General features: G+C 34.7%; 1 protein-coding gene across 1 annotated transcript in view; it reads right to left on the bottom strand.

Annotated features, from left to right (window-relative positions):
* Window positions 1-11,276, bottom strand: part of Clic (chloride intracellular channel protein 5) — a 51,427-nt gene extending 40,151 nt beyond the window's left edge. The window contains exon 1 of the mRNA XM_085808059.1: window positions 11,112-11,276. Coding sequence (XP_085664185.1) covers window positions 11,112-11,180 — 69 coding nt within the window. The 5' untranslated portion in view covers window positions 11,181-11,276. The remainder of the gene's footprint in view (window positions 1-11,111) is intronic.
* Window positions 11,277-27,906: the final 16,630 nt, after the last annotated feature.

Below are 27,906 nucleotides of genomic sequence, written 5' to 3' on the forward strand. Positions count from 1 at the left end.
TTCAAGATAGTTCCGTGGTGCTGGAGATGGACCAGAGGGTGGTGGAACCTGCGGAGACACCTGAATTGGACCTTAGCCATTTGAATGACCAGGAAAGTAAAGCAATACAGCAAGTGGTGAGTAATTTTTCTCATTTGTTTTCAGAAAAACCGGGAAACTGTCAGATCGTGACTCACAAGATTCAATTAAATGCCGAAAAACCTTGTAGGACTAAACCTTACTGCTATGACAAACAAAAAGACGTAATCATCGAAGAACATATTCAGGAGATGTTAAAGAATAAAATAATAACGCCCATAAATAGTGAATATGAGAGTCCAGTCGTACTATGTAGGAAAAAGAACGAGTTTCCTCCTTCGGATAAAAGGGCTTGGAGGTTTGCTATCGATTATACAAAACTAAATAGCATAACTAAATTCCCAGTTTACCCTTTGCCGGTTATAGACGAGATCATTAGACAGATCAAATCGACAAGATATATGTCTACTTTGGACTTAACGTCTGGCTACTATCAAATAGCTATGAGACCCGAAGATATACATAAAACCGCGTTTATAACAAAATCGGGCACTTATGCATTTTTACGCATGCCTTTTGGGTTGTGTGGGGCCCCATCAACATTCCAGAGAGCTATGAACATTGTTCTAAAGCCTGTCCTAGGAAAATCAACTTTAATTTATCTAGATGATATAATTATAACGAGTAGTACGTTGGAACAACACATTAATGACCTCGAACAAGTTTTTAAATTATTAAAAGAGGCCGGTCTTACAATTAACGCCTCAAAATGCAAGTTCGCAACTAAAGAACTTAAATATCTCGGTTATAAAATTTCGCAAAAGGGAATAGAAACGCAAGATTCAAAAATAAAAGCTATTAAGAATTTCCCACCGCCCAACACCGGCAAGAAACTTTCGTCTTTCCTTGGACTATGTTCTTACTATCGATCTTTCATAAAAGATTTCGCTAATATTGTTGAACCACTCTTAGTAATCAAAAGAAAAAAAGAGTAAATTTACGTGGACAGCTGAAGCTAACACAGCTTTTGAAAGATTAAAAGAAGCGCTTATTAATGCCCCTGTTTTAAAATTCCCTGAGGGGGACGAAAACCTGGAAATTGCGGCAGATGCATCAGACTATGCGGTGGGTGCGGTTCTTATGCAAAATAACCATCTGCTGGCATTTTTTAGTAAAACATTGAATCAAACACAAAGGAATTATACAGCTACAGAAAGAGAAACATTAGCCGTATTAATGGCTGTACACAAATTTCGAGTTTATTTCGGCAAATCGCCAGTAACAGTCTTTTCGGATCATGCGGCTGTTGGTAGACTTTACTCGGGAAAAAACCTAACGCCCAGGTTAATAAGATGGGCTTTAAAACTCCAAGAATATAATATCACAATAAAATATAAACCGGGTAAGGAAAACAATGTAGCTGACGCACTTTCTCGTATAAAACTGGATGATGAAGGTAATGAACTTAAATGCGCTGTGTTGACTTCAAAAATTTTAGATTCTAGAGATACGGTTATTACTGAACTGAAAGCTGATCCTGAATTTGGAAATATCTATGCTTATTTGAAAGACCCCGAAAGCTTTGAGCATACAGATATCGATGCGATAAGAAATAGAGCAAAAAACTATGAAATAATAGATAATTTATTATTCTATACGAAAACAACAAACGAAAATCTTGAGTATAAGCCAGTCATCCCAGCCTCCCTTCGATTAAGCATTTTGAAGGAGTTGCACGAAAAAAAAACAGCGGGTGTCGGGGTCAGAAAGACTTTAAAAAGGGTACGCGAGGCGGTATATTTCCCGCAATTATACAAAATAGTAACGGCGTATGTCAGGTCCTGCAATCAATGTCAGTTAATAAATGATATTAATTACAGCCCGGCCGGGTACTTAAATAGCATTCGTGCTACATTTCCGAATGAAATTTTAGGCATAGATCTCCTTGGTCCCTTCCCCCAGAGCGAGTTAAATAAAAATCGTTTTCTTTTAGTAATAGTAGATCATTTTTCAAAATGGATAGAAATTGTTCCTCTTAAATGCGCGTCAGCCAAAACAGTCGCAGATGCATTCTTACACAGATACATTTTAAAATACGGTGCACCGATAAAAGTCATTAGCGATAACGGAAAACAATTCATTAGTCAAATATTTGAAAACATATGCAATGGACTTGATATACGCCATATCAAAATGGTTCCGTATAGACCACAGGCTAACATAGCAGAAAGAGTTAATAAAAACATTGTAAAAATAATTCGCAGTTACGTTAGCACACATCACAAGCGCTGGGATGGCTACATAAATGAATTAGCTTATGCTTTAAGAACGGCACATCATGATACTACGGGAAAAACTCCAGCAGAATTATTTTTAGGCAGAAAGTTAATTACGCCTTTAGATAAATTATTCTTTGTGCAACAAAGAGAGCAGGAATTTAGACAAAAGGACGTGCAAAAGCTAATTGATCAAGCGCTTAAAACCTCGGATACGGCAAGAAATAGGCAGAAAATTTATTATGATAGAAAACGCCGTGAAGCAGATTTTAAAGTTGGGGATAAAGTATTGAAACGGAAATTTTCTTTATCAAGTGCCCCAGACAATTTTATGGCAAAGCTAGCTCCAAAGTTTGAAGGCCCCTATGTAATTCAGGAAATCAAAGGAGTAGTCTTATATCTTAAAAACGAGAGAGGGGAAATCTGTAAAGCAAGTCCCGACCAGGTGAAAAAATACTATAATCCAAATGATTTTGAAATCCTTAAAAGTTTCTTGCAGGACTCAAGTCTAAACGAAATAGAAGGGCCAGAGACTGCAACAACTATTCCACCACCCAAGAAACGGAGAACTGAAGAGAGACCTAGCACTTCTACAACCCGGACGTCGGTATCAAAAAGAAAAAATGAGTTTCAAACTCCGGCGTTTAAGAAAAACAAAAATACAGATGAACCGGGTAAAGAAACCGTGGTAAAGACGAAAACACCACCTACAAAAGATGGCAGGAGAAATTACACATCAAGGAGAACGCGCACACGGCCACAGAGTCAGGTGCCAGCAAGGCCGCCGTTCCGGAAACTGAAACGCCAACAGGAGGCACAGAAGTACGAGGAACAGAAGAAATTCAAGGACTCCAGACCGGAGGACGTCAAGACCAGCCGTCCCAGGCAGAAACGCAAAGGACAACAACCAGACGATTACTCCGTCAAGAGGCCAGCATGTAGAGGACGCAAAAGAAAGAACAACGGGGACGACAATCGGAGATCAATAAGGAGAAGATTGACATCCATGACACCTCTAACTTGGGATCAATTTTGTCAAAAACGGATGACGGAGTTTCAAGCATCAAAAACTCAAAGATAAGTTAAAACCTTCTATAAATTTTTTTCTCTTTTGTTCCGAAATGTTATGCATAAGTACGAAGTTCTATGTTTTGACGAAAGTCAATATGTCTCGGTTGAGACTTAGTTTTGTTTTACTTTATTTAGCTAAGGCAAAAGTATTATTTTCTTTAAGTGTAAAAGCTAAAAACAAGCATTTTCTGTTGGTCGAAAGACTAATTCTGTTATGTTAAAGCCAAAATTTGGCCGGAGATAAAAATAACTTCGTATTCTTGTACTAATAAGAATTTTAGTTCCAGTGCCGCCAGCTTGGCGAAGAATGAGTAAAGTAAAAATTTATTTTCTCTTATTCATTTTATGGTAAATTGTAAAAAGCATATGTATTAAACTTTTGTAAATGTATGTAAATACTTGCATGTTATGTAAAAGTAGAATTTAGTCTAGAAGCATAAAATTGTAGATGCTAAAAGTGAATGCTTAAAAGCAATGAAGTCAAAATTTAAGTATTAAACTGTGAAGTCATGCTTTAGAGCGAAAGCCTGCATGTTTAAAGATGAATGAGGGGGAAGTTAGAATGAATGTGTTTCGTAGGGTTCTCCACCTACATTTGAATTTTTAAGAATATTAAAGTAGCTCATTGAGTTGTAGAATGTCGAGTAAGGTGTGTCTATTTGGTTGTTGAATTCTAACAAATCATGGTGGTTAGGGGAAGCGTTGTAAGACTAAAACACGAATATTCCCGTTTGATACCACACATGGTGGAGAGCCAGGGTAAAGTTAAATTAATGCTTGAAAAATTGAATGAATGTGAAGTAAGCAATAACTAAGAAAAACGAAACGTTAAAAACAAAAATTTATTGTGTCAAGAAAGTGTAAATTATAATGTATGTAGAAAGATACTGATACTTATTCCTTCCAGATGCTGGAAGGAAAGACCAAGATTGATTGATGAAGTCCAGGAAAAGTTGCTGTAAGAAGAAAGCTTTGTAACGAGTAACAGAATTTTAATATATAATTGTTACATAAGATTTTTTTTTGTGTAAACGAGGTTCTCGCCAGTTAGTTCAGAATTAGATAAACTTACAACAGGTCGTTTGTAGGACCTGCTTCCAAGTTTTCCAAATTCTGGCAGCGGCAAATGTAGTCATTTATTTTAACTAACATTTATTTTAAGTTTAAACTATCTTTCCTGTCAAGCCTTACTTTCCCCTGGAACTGCCAATGCCAGAATATGTAAATTTGAGTAGAACGCGCAAGCATTCAAATTATCAGCGGAAGTAGTATGATTTAAATAGAAGGAAACAAGTTCGGTGAGAGAGTTATTCTTACTTAGCGAGCGCGGAGGTAGAAATCGAGAATTGAAGAACCCCGCGTTGCGGCCTATGTGCTTGGCGGGAAGTAGTTGCAATTGTTCCAGTGAGCTTCAAGTCTGCTGAATTAGCAGCCGTATTGTAAAACGCGGTGAGTTAGTTATTTTAGAGAGCCTCGTAGTTAGAATCTTGTCTTTATTTTCTTTTCAGGTTATTATTTTTATTTTGACTGCCTAGTTGGCACAGTTTGTAAGCGTCAAGAGGACGCAATTGTAATTTAGTACGTTGAATAAAAAGGGACTTAAACCCTTTATGAGACTCTGTGGTTTATACAAGCTTTCACAGTCACCTCTTGGTTGCGTGCTAGTTAGAGGCGCGCAACGTTATAAAGTAAAGACATATTTCTTTTCTTTTTATTTACTCAACACTTTTTCCAACAATCTGCTAGCCAAATTACACTTATGCTAGAAATTTTATGGAACAGAACTGCTTAATCATGACAAATATTAACTGCAAAATTGGGAAAAGTGCAGAATCGCAAACTTCTTGCCGCGTTTTTCAAGATCGCACATACACAGTAACCATGTACATGTCGACTTATTTTTATTAAAAAAAAACCATCTCAGAATTGCACAAAAATGGCATTGCGCACACTCTTGGCTTTATCCATCTAAACTGCTATTTTCTGATAAATTACAAAAATTTATACGAAAATGCAGGAAAATTTTGTGAATCTTTAAACTCGGTAAAAAGCACATATATGAAATTACCTGGTCACGAAAACGTATATACCCTATAAAAGGATGAACATTTCCACGTATAATATAAATAAAATATCCAAAAACTTTTACCTCTAAATTATCTATTATAAACGTTACCAACGAATTCATAACAAAACATTAAAAATGGTTACAAATACTTAGTGTCAAATATTTAAATTATTTCCATGCACGTTTACATCCACTCGAACGTATACCAAATTGCTACAAACATATAATTCACAAAATAACTATCATTTAATTAAAATATAATAAAACCATGTACACGTTGACTTATTTTTACTTAAAAAAAATCCCAGAATTGCACAAAAATGACACTGCGCACACTCTTCACTATATCCATGTACACTGCTTTTTTCTCATAAATTAGAAAAATTTCACGAAAATGCATGAAAATTTTGTGAATCTTTAAATTCGGTAAAAAGGGCATATATGAAATTATCTGATTGCGAAAAAGTATATACCCTTTCCAAGGATGAACATTTGTACATATAAAATAAATAAAATATCCAAAAACTTTTCCCTCTAAATTATCTATTATAAACCTGACCTGCCAATTTCTAACGCAAACATTAAAAATGGTTTCAAATACTTAGTGTCAAATACTTAAATTCTTACTTCTACTCAAACGTATTCCAAAATACTACAAACATATAACTCTCAAAATCATTAAATTAAAATATAATTAAATTAAAAAACACTACTTAAAATATAAATAAGCACATACATTAAATTAATAAAAATTAGCTTAAAATCCTAATTACTTTAAACTAAATCATTGCTAATAACAATTTTTCAATAATACCATATTAATTTATTTACTCCTTACATTTAGAACAATGCATAAAAATAATATCCTCAAATAATTAAAAATACTAACTTACCTAATCTTCTACAGAATCTTGAGTGCATGGCGGATCACAAAATGTCCATTTTCACTATATTTCTTGCACCGCCATTCAAACTTATCTGTAATATCCTTCCTTTCACACAATCTCATTTCATACCCACATGTTGGACATTCATACTTATCCGCAATTAAGCAATTCTTTTCAATTGCACATAAAAGCAATAAAAATCTCAGATTTACTTTATATAGGGCCATGGGATCCAAATATTAAACAACACTGTTTCACAGAACATAGAATGAAACTAATGCTGTACAGCAGATATTTTTACAAATTTACCCCCTTTTCCGGTTAAAGAACAGTGATTCGTCCATTAATGTCACATGACATATCTCATGATCTCTTATTTCCCTCACACAAAATAATGCGTAATCGGAACTGAGTACTTCTCACATTATTCCCAAAGTCCTAGTTAGTAACCTTTATCGCCTCCAAAATGTCGCCAAACTACCTGTTACCATATTCCAATGATCAGCCCTAATTTACTTTCTTATTCATAGAAACTAAACATGGCTTAGCCAGAATTAATTGGGGTTACATCTCTTGCAAACACAGATTTTTGTCATGTCATGCTTATACATAACTGTGAATGTATTGGATTGCTTGGCTAAAATATCACAGTCGACCTGATAATACAGAAGTGCCCAAAACAAACACAAATTATAGCAGATGCTTCAGATAAAAATTAATTTATGGTGATCATTGTCCAGTGAATATATATATACACTACCAGACACTGAAAATACAACGCTAAGAAGGAGTGGACTGAAAATTATGCAAATTTCAGGGTAGACACGTTTCCAAGTTATGCGAATGATGTAAACTGCACAGCTCTCCAGCACACGTTGAAGAAGATATGAGAAGAAATCTGCAGAATGTTCAATTTTCGTGCCATTATTTCTGCTAAGGAAATCATTGTAGAAAATAGGTTCTTGTCCCAGAGGACGCATGTAATAGTCGCATATAATGCCAGGCTGTCGTCAATGGAGGCAGTTCCAGCAGATAGACAATTTCAAAAGGGGCATGGTGATTGAAGGGCAGGTTGGTACATGTGAAGAACCTCAGCTGACACACACCTGGATGCATCCACAGTGTACCAGCTGTGGCGATGATGTTTGGAACAAAGAAATGTGACAAGTTTGAGGGGTGCCACCGGTGCAGTCAGAGTGATGTCAGCACATGTGGATTGACGCATAAGCAGTGATGTACCCGCAAACCACTTCTACCTCCATTCTGCAGCATGTTCAAGACACCTTGCGTGTGTGGTGTATTTACGGCAAAGCACACTAGGGCTATCTGCCTAAGGGGAGGGATGCCTTTCGTGGAGGACTTTCTAAGGATAACTGGCTCGTATACACGTTACACATGGGGAAAACCACGAAAACGCCCATGCAGCCAGCCCGTTTGCGGGATTCGAACCTCAGACCGAACTACCAGTGTTCAGCGACTTTACCGCTCGGCCGCTGGTGGGCCTCAAGACACCTTGGATATTCCCATATCGACCAGAACCATTTGTCGACAACTGGTGGCTAGTAGCCTGTACTTGTGGCATCCGTTAAGAAGACTGCCATCAACTCCACATTATAGATGCCAACGTCTGCAATGGTGCTGGGCTTGAGCATTGTGGACGACAAACTAGCACAAGTTCACGTTCTCAAATGAGTCCCGCTCCTGTTTCTCCAATTACAGTTGTCGCGTAAGAGTACGGCGTCGAAGTGGAGACAGGTGCTATCTGGCAACAAATGTGGAATGCCCCACCAGGAAGGCAACAAATGTGGAATGCCCCACCAGGAAGGCAACAAATGTGGAATGCCCCACCAGGAAGGCAACAAATGTGGAATGCCCCACCAGGAAGGCAACAAATGTGGAATGCCCCACCAGGAAGGCAACAAATGTAGAATGCCCCAACAGGAAGGCAACAAATGTGAAATGCCCCACAGGAAGATAACATGGCATCATGGTTTGGGACGCAATTGTATAGGATATGATTACAGGTCACCTCCAGTTTGTATTCAAGGCACAACAATGGCCCAATGATACGTAGACAACGTGCTGCAGCCGGTGACACTCTCCTACCTTCAGAGATTGCCTATTGGTCTTTATCAGCAGGATAACAACTGACCACACACTGCTTGCATCAGCCAATGTGTTATTTTGGCTTGCGTAGCAGGCATTTTTGCACCAAAAAACCCTGCTACACAAAGACAAAATAACAAGTCAAAGAACTGCACAAAGCCGGTATACATGTACTGCCAAAACTCACCAATTTTCGCCAAGGAGTACCCGTAAATATACTTTATCTTTTCTGGGGATATATTTTTGGGGTATTTTTTCAAGATAACTTCTTCAAGGACTCTCTCCCACATTTTTTTTTAATAATAACTTTTTACAAAATAATTATAGATGGCCATTTATCCATATTTTCCATCACCCAAGGTAATCCACATTACTTGGGATAGTCGGGATACTACACCACGTAACAACACCCCAATTAAACAGAACTTGATTATTGCAAAACCTACATAAAATACATACCAGGGCAGACAATGTGAATTTATTAATTCAGATACTTAAGTAATGTGGTTTTTTATGATAATTTTCCCTTCGCAATTCATAATTTAGCTTTCTTTTAAGTTACATACCCAAGGTGAATATTTCTTCTTTTCAATGTGTCAGTCCTGCTCTTACAATGAAAGTATTTCAATTATTTTCAAAAGTCTACTCTAAAAATCAAAATTGGTTGCAAGTAAGTATAATGCAGAATCTAGTGCATTAGTTATATGGGCTCTAATGTGGAATTGGGTGCTCCTTCGATTAGCCACAATTTTTTTTTTAATTTTGGCGATGAAACCTTACTTCTGGTTACCACGATAGCTTTAACTTTGTTTTAGCTTCCTGATTTTATTTAAATGAAAATGGATTGATGCTAGTTTGTGCAATTCTAGGATGTTTTTTTAAGTGAAAACAGATCGATGTGTACATGGACACAGAATTTGTGCAATTCTTTGACTTCTTATTTTGGTTTTGTGCAGTGGCCATCTTGAAATTGTGCCTTCCTGGCGCTGATCTTGGCATCAAAAAAGAATCAAAAAAAAAAAAAAAAAAAAAAAAAACAAGGAGCACCCAATTGTAAACTTTTACCATTATATGTACATCTTAAATGAGCATGTTCAACACGTAAATTGTTTCCAAAATCATAACAATCTCGCATCATGTTTTCGTGCTTACAAGTTAGACTAGAATACGGTACTTGGGACAATATAATTATCATCAAACAATATATTACAATACGAAACTGAAATCATTTCATTTACTTGCCATATTTGGTTCTGTCAACAGCTTCTTCACTAAGGAAATACATTTCATTGTAAAAGAGACCGTTCTGTCATCATCTGCCCACCAGCGACCGAGCGGTAAAGTTGCTGAACAATGGTAGTTCGGTCCGAGGTTTGAATCCCGCGAACAGGCTGGCTGCATGGGTGTTTTCGTGGTTTTCCCCATGTGTAACGTGTATACGAGCCAGTTTCCCTCAGAAAGTCCTCCACGAAGGCATCCCTCCCCTTACGCAGATAGCCGTCAAGGCTTTGCCGTAATTAAATAGCGTAACCTAACCTAACCTCTGTCATCATCTTACAGATTCAGAAAATTGTAAGGAGGGAGTTAAATTGTACAAAGATATCCTGAAGTTCTATAAGCATACCAAAATACATACAGCACTTAAAAAAATGTATGTAAAAGCTGTGATTAAGTTATATCCCCCAAATCTAGATTTTTTTATGCTCAGTCCCTAAGTCTGTATATGCATTGCACATAAAGTATAGAGGTAAACCTGAAAATCAGACTTATCAATTTATGTAACAAAAAGATGCCTAAAAATTCATAGAAATATTACAGAAAAATCTCGTGTTGTTAACAAAAATAATTTAAAGACCAGCAGAATAAACACTTTAGTTACAAGCATGTTTTTAATGGGGTATTTAAAAAAAATTAATGAAAAATAAACATTAGCACAAGAAAAGGATTATGAATTATATAGGCATTCTACGAGATTATGCAATTAAATAGTACGAAATACCGATCAACATGTTACCATTACAAACTCGTTTTTAAAAAACACTCATAATCCTCGGTTGATGACTATTTAAAATAAAGAATAATTAAGAGGTACAAAATCTGCAAAAGAAAGTTCTACAAACTTGTTTCCTTAATTACAGTAGTAAGTAAACTACAAAAAGCAATTTATAATGGCATGAAATACTTTTATAAGCAACATCAGGTTCTATTTTTTGAGAAAGAATAAGACATTTTAATCTTTCTAAACATGAACACAACTTCATCATAAAAGCCTCGAACCAAACTTACAGATAGAAGATATAAAAGTACACAGTTTATGCCACCCGCTCAGTTCTATCAATAATGTTAATATAAAATAGCAACAAGTACTACAGGCTAACAAAACAGAGTTCAGTACTGTATAACAATCACCTACGATTTACACAAATACGGAAAACTAGCTTCAAGTTCGTTGCAGTACGTTTCTAATCAAGGATTAAATGTGTTGTCATCAAATATAAAAAGTAAAATATACAATTATCCGCCATAATAGTTCTCTTAATGAAGTTATCTTATATGATTTAACTAATACATGGAATAAAACATGGTAATAGAATATGGATTTTTGAAATCAAATATATCAGGTGACCTACATTTTTATCACTTCCGTTAAAGCAGAAAGATGTTTAATGGAATATATAAACATACCTTTATTATTAATTCTATCTCTGGTACTTCCAGTCCATCACTGTTTGTCTCATTTATATCTTCAGCCATCCTAAATAAGAAACTTCGATTTTATCGATAAAGCGTATTCTCACACGAACACAGAATGACGAAAAGCGCACTCCTCCCCAAAAAACTCACTTTTTGTCGCGCATGCGCAATTTCATAAAAGAAACAGTAGTACTTTCTTTGAAAGCACAGCTTCATTTGAAATAATTATTTATGTGGAAATTTGTAATCTTGAGAATATTTAGCGCATTGTTACAAAATTAAGTTAATTTTTAAGCTAAAATATATGCATCAAATACTGGCATCACGTTAGCTACTATAAAGCCGCTTCTCATGCATAAAATTCCTGCACGGCAAAATGTATAAGTAATTGCAGTTTGAAAACAATTAAAGAGCTACATAATTTACTTCACACTTAATTTCCTCTTTCGAGGGACAGTAATGTAACTCTTTCTGCTAATGTTTCAGTAGCATTTATCAAATGCAATGCCGTTAATTTCATTTTCATTGAACTAGTAAAATTTAATTTAATGAATTGAGACAATTAAATTAATTTAATATTTCTTGACTCTAAAAACTTCCGTTTGAAGGATTTAATTTTAATTAGATTGAGAACTGTAATAAAACTTTTAATTTCATTGTCATATTCCTCTTCAGTTTAACGGACTGCAAAAATTGCAACTGCACTAGGATACAGGCAGTGGCGTAAATAAGGGTATGCAAGGAATGCAGTCGCATAGGGGCCCAAAGGCTTAGGGGGCCCATGAATGTCCTGTTGAACTACATTTACATATTTAAACTTAAAACACGTATAAAAATCATGTATTCGAGTAGTTTAGTGTACCAAAACGTTTTCTTAAAAGAAAGGGGGAAAACTTTACCATACCTATTTTCTACAAAAAGTGCATGTTCAAATAGTTTTCTTTGTGCATTTTATGATAAATATGTTTTATATTTAACAAATGTATCATTTATATTATAAAAGTTCTTATTTATGACTTGTATATTATTGCATAAGTCATGTTCGTAAGCTCAGTTGATCACAGAGCGCTATATTTTAGTGTAATTTCTTTTTTTTACATTTACCTATCATGTTGTCTATCAGTTTATAACATAACCAGTTATTTACTAGCTTGCTAAGTTAAGCGAAAAAAAAAAACATGGATTGACGCAGATTTTATATAGAAACTCGAAATATATTTGCATGTAAAACCTACTGGATTTTATGTAAAAATCTCCGCAAATCTAGACTTTCTTCCCCCCCCTTTTTTTTCAGCACAGTAAATTTATTGGGGGAAGGGCAGGAAAATGTTTTGCACAGAAGCCCAAGAATTCCAGCTACGCCACTGTATACAGGAAATGACTTCAACTTATCAATTTCTCTTTTATACTCAGCAATAGCCCATCAAAAGGATCAAGAAATTTACCTTTAATCAGGAAAGAAGAAAATGGGTTTAAAATGAAAGCACACATATATATAAAACTCTGAACATTATAGACCGAATACTTTTATTTGCATCAAGCTGCTTTATCTGAAGACGGAATAAACCATTTTTTAAACACTGGGACAAGCGTTTCCATGAGAGTTAAAATAGCCCCATGCATGCAAGATAGGGAAGCAGCAAACTCTGAAACAATTAAAAATCGACCAAAATTACGAAACTTTGTTCGCACATAACGTTCATTCGTTTAAAATGTGTTCAAATGTTTTAATTCTTAAAAAGTTATAAGCATTAAAAAGGTGTAAATGGCATAACCATTGCTCTTAAATTTCGAAGGAAACAAACATTTGTTAACAGTAGGGCCGTAACATTTGTTTGCCGCCCTGTGCAGTCTGTTCAGGTTCTAAATTCTTCTGCCCAGCACCTTACAAAATTCTACAAACTTTCCGGCCCCTAAATTCTTCTGCCTACTCCCTCACAAAATTCGAAAAAACCTTGCGGCCCCTAAATTCTGCTGCTCAGAGGCTCCCTTAAATTCTAAAAATTTGTTAGTCCCTTGATTTTGCAGCTCGATGGTTGTCAAAATTTAAAAAATTCAGACGCCCCTAAATTCTGCCTCCTTATACGGGCGCAGCGGTTGCACCGGCTCTGGCGCCAACCCTAGTCAGTAGTTGCTTACTGGTGTCATAATTTAAATATTAAATTCTGAATCGAAATATCAGTATTTTCATTCTTTAAAGAATTTAACTTTGGTTGTGTAAATGCTATAAGCATAGTGAAAAAGAAAGTAATCTTGCTTTCCATATCCATTGCAGAAAAGCGTGATCAGCCTGGAGATATTCCCTCTTGAGAGTAAAAAAATGAAAAGTCAAAAGTAAGTGACATTATAAGATTTGAATGTTACAAATGAAGGTAAAGTACATGATGCGTGTGAATTTTAACATTTTCAATATATATATATATATATATATGACAAAGTAAATTATTTTCCTTTGTATATTTGAATCATTTGGCAGATTGTGAAAACATGTTACGGCAGGTTGGTTCTTCATATTCACAAATAAGCTAAACTTATTTAATCAATCACATTTATTTACAGTTTACGTAGTGAAGAAGAAGAAAAAAGAACATTCTACAAAAACATATCATGCCGCGTTTATGCACGCTAGCGATAACAGCACAAGCACGAGGAAGACTAGCCCACAAGAAGCAGTTCACTTCACTTGAGAAAAAAGTACAGAGTTTAGTTGCAGCACTACTATACATGAAAACACAAACAGTTAACATTTAATTTAAAAGTTCGTTGCATGGTTGCTGCATACTCCCCTCCCAGTGTCAACGATATAGTACAGGGAAATGAACGTGACGCCCAGAACGTGTAGTCTTAGGTTGTACCTTTGTTGCAGGCTGTTCTGAAGTTTTGGTATCAGATGGACAATCATTTGATAGGGTATCTGGGTTAAGTGGCAAATCATATACCACAGTGCCCTGCAAACGGTGAGGTGAAGTTGGTGGTGGAGCGAATGGTTTATGCCTGTTCAGAACATAAGCTAGCTTTACGCGATCAAGGATACAGGTACAGTTGTGCCATTTATGTCTAGGTAAAAGACCTTCTCTGTTCTACGAGCAACTAAAAACGGTCCATCATAAGGAGGTTGAAGTGGGCGTCTCACAATATCATGACGAAGAAAAACATGGGTAGCTGTGGCTAAATCACGGTGTATAAAGGTTTTGCTATCACCATGTCTCTTGGGTAGTATGGGGCGAAGTGTTTGCATGTGTGCACGTAAGTGGCTGACAAAATCTGTGGTGTCAACCGGTTGTTGAGCAGGAACCAGGAACTTCCCGGACAGACGAATGGTGGTGCCAAAAACCAAATCTGCTGGTGTGCAACCCAAATCTTCTTTCAAAGCAGCTCGAAAACCAAGAAGGATCACAGGAAGGACTTCAGTCCACCGCTCAGTGGCATGGCACTTGATAGCAGTCTTAAGAGGTCGATGCTATTCCTCTATTACCCCATTCGACTGGGGGGTAACTAGTCGTCCTGAATCTCTGAATTCCCAGGTGATGAGAGAGCGAGCGAAAAAGTGAAGCTGCAAATTGGCGTCCTTGGTCAGTTGTCACAGTAGAGGGCACTCCATACCTAGAGACCCAGCATGTGAAAAATGCTTCTGCAACAGTTTCAGCAGAGATATCCTTGAGTGGTTGAGTTTCTGGCCATCGAGAGAAACGATCAATTAAATTCAAGCAGTAAGAATAACCATTTGAGGGAGGGAGAGAGCCTATAATGTCCAAATGAACATGGTCAAATCTTTGGGAAGGCTCCTTAAAACTTGCCAAAGGTGCTTTTGTATGGTGATGAATTTTAGTATTTTGACATGGGATGCAACACTTGGTCCATTCAGCTATATCCGATAACATTTTAGGCTAAACAAATCGTGACCGCACAATGTGTTGTGTTCTGCGTACACCAGAGTGAGCCATGTTGTGTAATGAGGCAAAAATATCCTGGCGAAACTGTGTTGGGACATAGAGACGAACTCTGCCAGTCGATGCATCACAGAATAGATCAATGATTCCGGGAGAGTAATTTTTTTTAACTGCAGGGATGTGTCTGATGACAGTGAGGACTTCAACTCATCATCCGATGTTTGTGCTTTAGCTATTTCAGAATAATCCTCTGATGCAGAAAGAGTTAAGGCCGCTATGCGGGACATGACATCTGCAGGAATATTCTCAGGGCCTGGAATGCGCTGTATGTTAGTTGTGAATTGCGAGATGAAATCTAAATGCCTCACCTGGCGTGGAGAGCACTTGTTATTCTTTTGACGGAAAGCATATATCAGAGGCTTATGATCAGTAAAGAGGACAAACTCTCTAGCCTTCAATATATGTCTGAAATGGCGAATGGATGCATAAGCAGCAAGGAGCTCTCGGTCATAATCACTGTACCGGGTTTCTGCTGTACTGAGCTTCCTCGAGAAGAAACCTAAGGGCTGCAATTTGGAGTCCACTACCTGATGCAATGCGCCACCAATAGCATGATCAGATGCATCTACATGAAAAGCAAGTGGGGCAGTTGGAGAAGAATGGGCAAGTAACGTGGCATTAGCTAATGCTTGTTTGCATTTGTTAAAAGCCTCAGTTACCAGCGAAGTCCAAATAATTGGTTTCTTCGAATTTTTCTTGCCAGAAGATCCCTTTAAAACGTCGCTTAACAAGGCCTGGTTGTCTGCTGCATGAGGCAAAAACCTACGATAGAAATTAATTAGGCCTAGAAACTTACGCAAATTATCAATAGTTTCAAGCAATTTAACCCTTAGCCTGTCGAGTGATTTTCTGCGAATGCCTTTAAAAATGTCGCTAGTTTTGGACCGAACTTCCCGTAAAATGTCGCGAAAATAACCCTAAACCTCTGAAAATTGTCAAGCAGTTCTTTTGTTATTTCCCATCCCTCCCAGAATTTTACTTCAACGATTTCGCTAAGTGAGATTGATTGCTCTATATTGTTCGGTAGCTGTGAGCTCTCAAGAGAATTGCAAAAGGCTAGACTCTCCGTGATGATCGTCTTAATGCCGCAGGCTATAGCTGCGAAACTTGAAAGTTTCCTTCCCTTAAACAATCGTATCTCTACATATCTTCTCTACGTATAATAAAAGAAAGAGTCTGTCTGTGTGTGTGCGCCTTTCGTTCACGCTGCCCGTAAGCTAATAGACCCACGGCTACGAAATTTGGTACATAGGTACATCTACACAAGAGCCAGTGCACTTCGAAGCGATTTTTTCGAAATTCGAATTCGAATTTTTTTAATTTCATGTTTTGTGACGAAATCGTGTCATTTTGAAACATAATGGGCTATAGGAAAGCGAGATTTTACTCTACACACTCCATTTTCACATCATCATGAAACGTAGGCACTTAGCTATTTTACGAACTTAAAATAAATTCCGTGTTTCAATAAATCAATTAAATACGAATTTATTTAACAAAGGGAGCTTAACACATTTTCAATGGGATTTTTTCTAAAAAAGTTTATTTTTAAAAATGTACAGTTTATTTTTCTTTGATATGTGTACACGTTAAACTTTCATCCTTGCGAATGCTTTTACAAAAAGAATTTTGGAAAAATGATAATTTATTTTGTATTTTTAAAAGATTTTTTTAATGAAGCTTCCGAGTACATTTCTCATATCTCACATCTTTAAAAATGTGATTTTGGCAACAATTTTACTGTCTTATTGTTGTTGATAGATTTTTGATGAAATCGCATCATTTTGAATAGTTTCATTCTTTTAGAAATATGGGTTTGGCAACAATTTTTCATCGTATTTCTTATGTCACTGTTTTTAAGAGATTGGCATATTTCATTGTCATTTTTATATAAATATAATATATTTTTATTGATTTTTTTTATAAAGTTGTTCAGTGGAGTAAAATTCTGCACGGAATTTTATGTTTTTTGAGTTGCTTTCATGTTATTTTTTTGCTTATTTCACTGTTTATAAGATATTGAAAAGTTTTGCATGATTTTTGTTCTTCTACGGAAAGTTGGTTAATTTTTTAATTAGGATAATTAATATTTGTATTAAGAGATATAGCTTATTTCATTGTAAATTTTTCCCTTGAAAACATAAGATAAAATATCATTAATTATACTTTGCTTTTCAGAATTTTTTGTTTTTTGCATTCCTTTATTTTATTTATTGCTCATTTCACTGTTTTTAAGATATTGAAAAGTTTTGACTGATTTTTTTAGGAAACAAAGTTCTTAACCTCCTTTATACCATTTGAGTTCTTAAGATTTTGCAAAGGGAATTTGCTTAATTTATTTATTAGGATAATTAATATTTGTATTAAGGGACATTGCTTATTTCATTATAATTTTGTTATACGTAATAACTTTTTTTATGAAGTTGTTCTGCAGAGTAAAATCCTATGCAGTTTTTAAATTTAACGTTTGGAGTTCCCTTCAGCCATTTTTCCGGTACATTTAAAAGCTAGACGAAGGCTCGCAGCGAAGCTGCTAATTTTCAAATAAATTGGTTTTAAAATTTACCCGGTAAAATTTTAAATTATTACGCATTTTTAACCTAAGTAACCTAAATCTGTATGTCACTGATTATCACCGGAATTTCAATGCAGACTGATTAAACTGCTATCACTAAAATTATATTCTGACAAATATCTGGTGCAATTTTCCTTCCTTCTGAGATATTGTTGAAACATTTCGTATTATTTCCGATTTTCTGTACTTTTGTCATTAATTAAAAATCTTTAAAACCTTCAGCATTTTCCTATATTCTTCAACTGCATGCAACTAATAATTATTTTAAATAATTTCTTTTTTCCTTAATTATTACGTAGTTTTAAGAGAGTAATAAGCGAAACATTTGGGTGTTTTTTAAGGGTGATAATATTAATATTAAATTTGCATTTTACTTTTTCATATACATTCAAGATATTCAGAAAGGGGATTATAACTTGAAACTGTTTTCAATGTATCATAAATTTATTGATTCAAATTAAAAATTCTTGTTTTTCCTGTCCAAGAAACACTAGTAAACTTTATCTGAAATAGGAAAGATAAGACATATTAATAACAAACAAAGCAATTAATTTGGAAGTCAAAGAACAAAAATCAGCGTTATTTTCAAATTTTCACAGGACTAGTTTCGATGGTTTTACCGAACCATCATCGTCAGCTGCAAAAGCGCAAATGAACGAGATAAGATATAATGAAAATTAGATTGTGAAATTTGAAAATATAACGCTGATTTTTGTTGTTTGAATTCTAATTTACTGTTCGTTCGGCTTGTTATTGTATCTTAATTAAACAAAGCAATGTTGTTACTTATTAGCTTACAATATAATTTATTCAATATGGTATTTTTGTAAAGAAAGAGTGTTGCTGTACATTTGGTAAAGTATAAATAAACATTTCATTTAATAATTATAAAAGTTATTAATTATTTAATAATTAATCATAAGAATATGAATAATTAAATATTTTTTCGGAGATATATTTTCCGGCGATATTTTTTTTCTAGGGATCCCAGCATACATTTTTGAAGCATTATGCTCTAAATAAATGTCTTGTTTAAACAGAGCATTTATTGTTGACAAATCTCCAACCAAAGGAAATACCTTACTAGGGAGGATATTCAAACAAAAATTTTTATTAGAATAAATATTTTCGTTATTTTAATACTACTAATAATATACAAACATTAGTTTAAGTTCACTATAGTTGAGTGAATAAGATTGCTGGATGTTGGTATTTTGTTGTTGGCAACCGAACAGTTTAGCTGCTTGTGGTCTTTATGATTTTCCCGATGCGTAACGTGAATTCAAGCCAATTTTATTTAGAAAATTGCCCACGAAGGTGTTCTCTTAAAGCAGATAACCCATGACTTCTTAAAAATTGTAAAATATAATCTGTGGATATTTTCCGTTATACGATAACACGAAGAAAATGATTTCCTATACGAAACTTATGATCAGCGCTGTTATTGCCCGCCGTTTAATTAAATGCATCCATCTTATTCCTTACAATTTATTTTCCTTTTTCAAAGAAAGTTTGATTTCAGTAAAATGTACTATTTACAATGTGTCATTTTATTTTGCTCGTTTTTTATGCAAATATTCAAATTCAGATAGGTATTGCGTAAGTTCAGAAAGCCAAGTAGTCTCCAAGCGGTAAGATAGCTGAGCACCGGTAAATTCTAGCGGCTGCATGGGAGGTTTAGGGGTTTTTCATAAGTACAATTGATTGTGAATTAACAGTTTGTTTCCCACAAAAAAATCTACCCAGAAGACTTCCTTTCCCTTAGACAAATAGGTCCTGTGTGCTTTATTATAATCCAAAATCTTAAGCGTAAAAATCTTTTATCATAGCCGATGATGACGATAAAATATTTTCTATCTGATGTGTCAAGTTAGCATAATTGTATATTTCTAACGAAAATTGTTTGGCTCATGTTACCCTATAATGAAAAAAAGATTCAAATCGGTTTTTAGCTTAAACACTATTTTCATTATTAATTATATCACGGATTTTATCAATAGTATTCTTAGTATTAATTGCAGGCATGTATTCAAGAATATAATATACACAATGCTGTGTCTAATGATTACGGCTAATTTTTATATAAAATTTTATAGTATAAAAATTTAGGTTCATAGGTCAGCCGTATTTGAAAGAGTACTTGTGTATTATAAGAAAAGAGAGAGAGAAATTTAAGAATCAAAAAATTTACCACGAAGTAATATAAAAATGCAATAGAATACAAAAGAGTACAATACTATTTCATGTTTTGTGGATATACTTGAAGACAGAAACATGTTTCAGCTGCATTCGTTCATCGGAGAAAAACTTTTCATATGAAGCTATTTTTTTTTCAAATCTTTCAATATACAAGTAATACAAAAGCAGTATAGGAATTTCTTTTCTTTAATACCCAACCGAAGAGCTGAGGGGACGTACAATGATAAACATACAATAAGTGCCTTGAATTATTTTGCTTTACATGCAGTTTCCTTATATATGTAAAACAAAATAAACTTTCACCCATTCCAAGATTTCAAGAACTCACAGAGAGAGAGAAATATCTATAACAAATTTTATTGCTGTTTGACTGATTGCTTCGGAAACCACCAACTCAAGCTTTCAAGCTTCAAGCTATTCAAATACGAACGCTTCTCAGCAAAGCCATTTGGACCGCATCTGCTTTGTTAAAGAAAACCTTTTGGGGGTAAAATCATCCACTTCATCGGGTTTTTCAAACAAAGCAGTCAGTGGTCAGTGGACCTGCTGACCTAGAGAAATTTCTCAGAAACTTTTGTTCGAAGAAAATGAGTTTTATATTTTTAAGAATTTCCATTCTGACAGCAAGATTTTGTTATTTTTCATATATAAATGAAAAGAAACTAATTTGTTTTTAATAAAGAAGAAAAAATTAATAAGCTTATTTAAATTTTTTACACAGCACCGAGTAAGGAGACGAAATTTAATTTTCTTTATAAATATTTTTCTCAGACAATACTTTAGTGTTTTTCAAATTACGAGAATAGCGCGTTAGTGCATGCATTTTCAAATCAGATTTATTTAATTAATATATATGGATATGCCGAACAAGCACACTTTCGCACACATACATTGTATATTAGTACATACATAAAAATGAAATAAAATTTGAAAACAAGCAATTTAAAAACTACTGTATTGAAAAATTATTGAAAATTTGTTTTTACCTCATTTTTTTTTTTTTTTTTTTTTTTTCGTTATATACATTTCAGTTTTTTTATATGCATTTACTTAATTTATTTTCTTATATGCATTTACTTAATTTTATTTTGTTATATGCATCTGTTAGTGTTTTTGAAAAATTTTTAGATTTTTTGAGTATGGCAAAGGAAACGAGATCTATCAGCCGAAGGCAATGAATGTCTCCATGGACGACTTTTCGACTAAAACGTACTCATGTTCATGTTACACATAGAAGAAATCACAAAATTCAACCAGTTCGTTTGTTTGGGTTCGAATACGAGTCGAAATAGCGATAATCAGATATCTTAGCTAGGAGGCCATTGATTGGGTTTGACAGATTTGGAAACCTAATAAATAGTATTTAATAAATATAATATTATTAAACGAATCGGATTTATATAAACCAAATAAAATTCTTATATCGAACACAACTAAAACTCGATATAACTTACACTGATAAACTGATGTGTAATAACACTGATAAATTAAAATACTAAACGGAATATACATTAATTCTACATAGATAATTTTTTGCAATGTATTTCTCTGGGAATGTCTGGCCGCAAAATCCTGATTATATATACCCTTATTTTAAGGTTATCACATATCTGATGGTTTGACTCTCTTACACAAAACCTCAAAACACAAAAAATCCACAAAATTCAGTAAAATTAATAACTTTATTTCCCTGTTGAAAATTCTCTGAATCTTTTCAAATATAAAAGCACACGCGCCAAGCAGTTTGCTTTAAATAAATATATGCAGCAACGAGAAGATGCGCTTTTGACAGCAACTCGTTTCGAAAATCGAAAATTTTTCTAAATGTAAGAGATTTGTCGCTTAAATTAATTTTTCATTAAACAAAAAAACAAAATAGAATCGCATATTATTAAAAGAATTTTATTGATAATTCAGATTCTGAAAACAAGAACATTGTTGTTATAAAAAACAAAGAAAAAATAAACAACATATTTCATTCAACGGGGGCCAACTTTGGCGCATGAACTTTTCAACATAAAAATATTTGAAGCATGTTATGGATAAAGGTTTATTTGATTATGGCAAAGTACTCGATGGTTATTTGCCTAAGGTGAAGGATGCCTTCGTTCGAGGACTGCCTAACGGAAATTGGCTTGCATACATGTTACGCATATGGAAAACTAAGAATATCATCCTGGCAACCAGCTCGTTTGCCGGGATTCGAACCCCGGACAGAACCACCAGTTGTTCCGTTAGACTCCGCTTAGTCGCTGGTGGGCTGTCCGATAACGGAAAAGTTCAAAATTTCATATTAGAGGAAAAGTGGTAGCATAGTATAATTCGAAGTTATTGTCATTTCAGTAATGTGAAGAGATTTCAAGAATGTTTAATTATTTTATTTAGCTTATGATAAACTAAATAAAATAATTAAACATTCTTGAAATCGCTTCTCTTAACATACTGGTAGTTTGACCTGCATTCAAACCCCCGTGAACAAGCTGATTGCATGGAAGTTTTTATGGTTTTAACTTTTTGTAGTGCGAGATTGTTTCCCTTAGAAAATCTGCCACGAAAGCATACTCCCCTTAGACAGATCGCCTTCACGTGCTTAATAATCTAACAAGCCAAACCAAACACAACCCGAGCGAGGACTCGTAATCAAGGCACGTCATCATGAAAAGCTAACTAAAATTGGCTCATATTCACATTAAACATGCGCAACAAACATTCGCTAAAACTGGTATGCAGGCAATCCATTCATCAGGATTTGAACCCGCTTCAAATTATTAGTATTCAACGATTTTACCGCTACTTCGTTGGCGGACTTTTGTAATATCTATAAGAAAAGTAATCGCAAAGACACAATCATTGCGTACCGACGGATGAACTTCGGAATTTAAAGAATAACTTTCATTCGTGCTATTGCTGTTAGTATTGACATTTGGACAGATGTTAATTTATTTTAAATCCTTTTAATGTAATTAATTTATATCTTTAAATAATTGATCTTCTGACTGTAATTTTTTGTGCGCAGTATATCTAACCCTTCCGTACACTAACTGTTTTAATTAATTTACACTCCATTAAATTTAAGAGATTTTATATCGATAGATTTCTTTCCAAAAATGTTTCAAGGATTACATATTTTATTCTTTAGATTTCAAAACATTTTGTATTTAAAATCTTAATAATAAAATTTTTAAAACAAATATTTCTAGAAATTCCTTCGGCGTATTCATTTATTCCATTTAGTTGAAGTTTCGAGTAGAATATCTTCCTTTCAACATTCATATAATTTTTATATGTCAGTTCGCCATTTCTACGGAGCATAGAGCCACACATACGAGTACAAAACTCAGGCATGCTGAAAGCACAGTTTTAACATTTAAGAATGTAAAAAGAAGAATATACCATTATAATAACGCGCATTTGAAATACGAAGGCAAACAAGAAAGCTGGTTGCAACATTTTATATTTTTTCCTGACGAATCAGAAATTGTAATCATTTTTCAATACAAAAATAAAATATTTGATTCTATAACATATAGGCATAAAGGCGTCCTCCGTTACAATTCTTATTTTTTCTTGTTTCTACTAAAATTCGGCAATGTACTATAACAACGTCGGATCCTGTTTGACTTTCATTTGTATAAAGTACCACAAGGCAAACAGTTGTAAAACGATTTATCTTCTTTCGCAAACTTTTAGTCGGCACACAGATAATACATACCTGCTGTCTGACAAATATACTTCACTCTAAGGACTTTTTCCTAAAGTGCTCTTTTCAAAGAGACTTCACATCCTATTAAGACCTTTGTGTCAACTGACAGCCGCCTGCAGAAAGGTAGGGGAAGGAAGACCAGATCGCGTCGTCTAAACACGTCTTAAGCAATCTTCGCGAAATTCGGGCTTCGTGTATACACGTCTTAAGCATTTTTCGTGCGATTTGAAATTCGTGTAAAGACGTCTTAAGCATTTTTAAAGAAATTCCAAAAACGTTTAAACACGTCTTAAGCAGTTAAAGTGTTAAAAGTCTAGGACTGCTTGGACTTTATTTTGCAAGGGTTTAACCCCTTCTGGGCTTATATGGTTACCAAGAAACTCCAGCTCAAATATAGCATGCAAGTGCTTCTTATGCTCCACTGCATCATTTGAAAAACATAGTATATCATCAAGATAAACATAACAAAATGGGAGACCCCTTAGGACCTCGTGCATAAAGCGCATGAAAGTTTGGGGTGCATTCACTAAGCCAAAACACAGATGAGTATACTCGTAGAGACCCCATGTGGTTGTCACTGCTGTTTTAGGAATGTCAGCATCTGCAATAGGAATTTGGTGAAATGCTTTAAAGATGTCTACTTTTGAGAAAATAGATTTACCGTAGAGTGAATGAGCAAAGTCTTGAAGGTACGGAATTGGATAACTATCAAATTCAGTCACAGAATTCAGCTTGCGGTATTCTCCAACCAGACGAACTGCAGAATCATGCTTAGGGACGACATGCAATGGTCAACTCCATGGACTCTTCGAAGGACGGATTATCCCTTGATCTAGGAGGAATTCGAACTCAGATTTCACTGCTTCGTGCAGCTTGGGATGAAGTCGCCTCGGTTTTGAAGTCACAGGAGGTCCACGGGTCAAGATATGATGCACTGTATTATGAGGAACAGTCTGCTTAATTAGAGTAGGATTTGTTATATCTGGAAACTCAGAAAGCAAGGAGTCATAATCTGAATTAACAGAAACAGTGACAATAGAAGGTTGGCTTTTGTGAGCAACATTGCCATAAGTAAACAATGAAGTATCAGGATTTATAAGACACTGCCGTTTCAAATCAACAAGAAGATTAAAATGTTTCAAAAAGTCAGCACCGATGATAGGGGAAGTTACATCAACAATCACAAATGTCCATGAGAAGGGTTTTCGGAGACCCAAGTCCAACTGTCTGTGCACAAATCTATATGCAGGAATTTTAGAATTTTTGGCAGCAACAAGGGCAAATGTTTCACAACAGTTTCTCTTATCTTTAGGAGAAGGAGGTAACACTGAGATCTCACTACCAGAATCAATCAAAAGTTTTTGGCCAGTCTTCCTGTGGAGAAATAATCGACTGGGCTTTTTGGATACTTCCGTCATCCCAGCTATGACGGGAGTTACAGGTTTTTTTGCTATTGGTACGCGCAAGGCTTAGCACATTTGCGTGCCTTATCACCAAAACGGTTATGATAGAAACACACATTACTGGAAGTATTACCTCTCCTCGAGCGAGAGGTTGAGCGACTCCGGAACCTAGTTGTCCTCCGAGCATGGGAAAGTTCAGAAACTTGGCGTGTAAGTTCTTCGATCTTCCTAGCTAGGGTTTCAGTTGTGATGGCATTGGAATCCAAGGACGTTCCAGCTCCAGAAGTAGCACAGATTGCGCTAGGTTGAACAACTTCAGCGACTTTATCAGCTATAATTGCTAGCTGATCAAGTGTTTCAGAACAAGCACACAGAACTGTTTGGATATGGACTAGCATCCATTGCATCCATAAATTTTGCAAAAAGTCATCATTAAGCTGTTTCCCAGAAATCTCTTTCATTTTCCGTAGGAGATGACTAGGCCGTTCATCCCCCAACTGAAGTTCAGTGAGGAGTTTATTAATTTTCTGGTGTTCAGAATCTTCAAATTCACTGAGGAGCCTCTCAGACAGTTTCTTATATTTGTCCGAGTCCGGAGGGTTTAGTACGATATCCGAGACGTGCGACAGAGTTTCTGCATCTATATTCGCTATAAGAGCAGAAAATTTCGTTTCATCACTTGTAATTCCGCTGTAAATGAAGGCATTGTCACATTGTGCGATCCACAACCGCACGTTAGCCTTCCATAAAGGTGGAATGCGAAGTGCAACTTTCGCTACTTGGCTCTGCTGATCGGGTGGAGTTATCGCTAGTATGTGGAAATAGTTCCGGAGAGCAGAAACAAAATAATCGTAATTACCCAGAAAGCGAAGTCGCCACAGTGGGATAGGCGTAACACAGCAAGGCTTAGCGAAGCATGTGACCAATTAACTTAACTTATTTTTCATCCATAGGTCACCAATTACGGCAGGTTGGTTCTGCATTTTCACAAATAAGCTAAACTTATTTAATCAATCACATTTATTTAGCGAAGAAAAAAGAACATTCTACAAAAACATATCTAGCCGCGTTTATGCACGCTAGCGATAACAGCACAAGCACGAGGAAGACTAACCCACAAGAAGCAGTTCACTTCACTCGAGAAAAAGTACAGAATTTAGTTGCAGCATTGCTATACACGAAAACACAAACAGTTAACATTTAATTTAAAAGTTCGTTGCATGGTTGCTGCAATGTATTTAATATTAAGAGGTTAAATATATATAAATGGGAAGTAACGTTTACAAATTCTCATGTAGAGGTATTTTATTATTTCTTATGAACATGTATTAAGGGTTAATTTAAAGAAAAACTTTCGCCAAGACTTAACGCCAAAAAGGGGAGAAAAGCTTATTATGGTAGACCACGTTATAGTTGTCATCCGATGACGTACTTCCTCTAGGAGGGTAGCGTGATACTTTTTCCCTGCTAAGGGATTATCCGTAGTAGCAGATCGGGATACGTTGTTGCATTTGCTGTTTGCTTATCAAGCAAAGAGTATTAAATTAGAAGTAGCACGTAATTGAATAAAATATTGTAAAAATAAGTGTCTTGCACCTGTAAATATTTATTTAATGCTTTATTTTTTATTTTCATTTAGTTTGTTATGCTTCTTTGTACTCATCGATGTTCAAACATGGTTTATTCTATAGCTTTTTAGCATTTGTTTTATGTGCATTGATTGCAAGTAATCTATAAACATTTTCCTGTATTTTCTTTCTTGCAATGTGTGCTTTCATATCGTAGTGCAATAAAATAAGTCAATGTGGACTTTCATATCATATTCGTAGTTATGTACAGTAATCGGAATTGAGAGGAACTTTAAATTTGCCTACAGAATGGCAATTTTACTTCACAGTTGCTAGAAATATTTGGCTTAAACAGACCTAAGTTCTCAGACTAAACATATTTGCAGTATATTTGTACTAGGACATTTGTAGCCTCAGTCTGATATTTACTTTATAGTACATTTAATATTTTTAGTGTTTATTGTACGAATTAGAAATAATAATAAATTTTTAGAAATATGTATGGGATAAATTTATGTGCTGTTGGACACGGTAATGCTTTCAAGTCTTAATTGTTCAAAATTCCGCAAAATGCAATGGTATTGTATTTCATTTTTTAACTGCAGTATAAATATAAAAATTTCACTAAACCTGCTAGAAGGATACATATTTTGCAGTATTTAAACACACAATTTAGTCACATGCATTAGGTAATGGAAAGAGAAATTTGCATTAAACATTTCCTCATCTTTATGTTTATAGTATTTTATATATATAATGCATTATGAACTGAGAACTTGCAAAAAATTTAATAAATTATTATTTCCTGATGTCATAAAATAATGCTGTATGCAGTTAAAAAAAAGCAAAATAATTATAGCAGATGTAGAAAACATTATGTGTGTCTAGACCTTTATCCGGGCTAAAAATAGCATTCAGTATTGAAAGTTAACCTGTGTCCTTCACGTATAAGACTCAGGTAACATTTTTTAGACCAAATTTAGGAAAAAAAGTGCGTCTTATATGCCGTCAAATACGGTATATCTTTTCTTACTTAGACATAAGTAATTATCATTTCTGTAACTTTTTCTTCATTAAGAGACTGTTAGTTTTCACACTTTAAAAAAAAATTCTGTAATTTATAATTTAATAACTTGCCCTAATAAGACATAAAAAGTATATTTTATAACTCATAATGATAGTGTTCCATTTAAAAACTGTTATTAGAAATGTAGGTACTTTTTCTGTTATATAGGCACTGCAAAAAACAGTGTTAAAATATGTGATAACTTGCTGAAGATAGCAACAATGTGATCAGCTAGGTCATCTTGGTTTTATGAGTGAACTGAGCCAAATATTCATGTATTATTATTTGTTTATTACAATTTCTTTTTCTCATTCAATAAATA

The sequence above is a fragment of the Stegodyphus dumicola genome, chromosome X1, assembly GCF_044657685.1.
Source record: "Stegodyphus dumicola isolate Sdum_Otavi_A_Nest chromosome X1, ASM4465768v1".
NCBI classification, from domain to species: Eukaryota; Metazoa; Arthropoda; class Arachnida; order Araneae; family Eresidae; genus Stegodyphus; species Stegodyphus dumicola.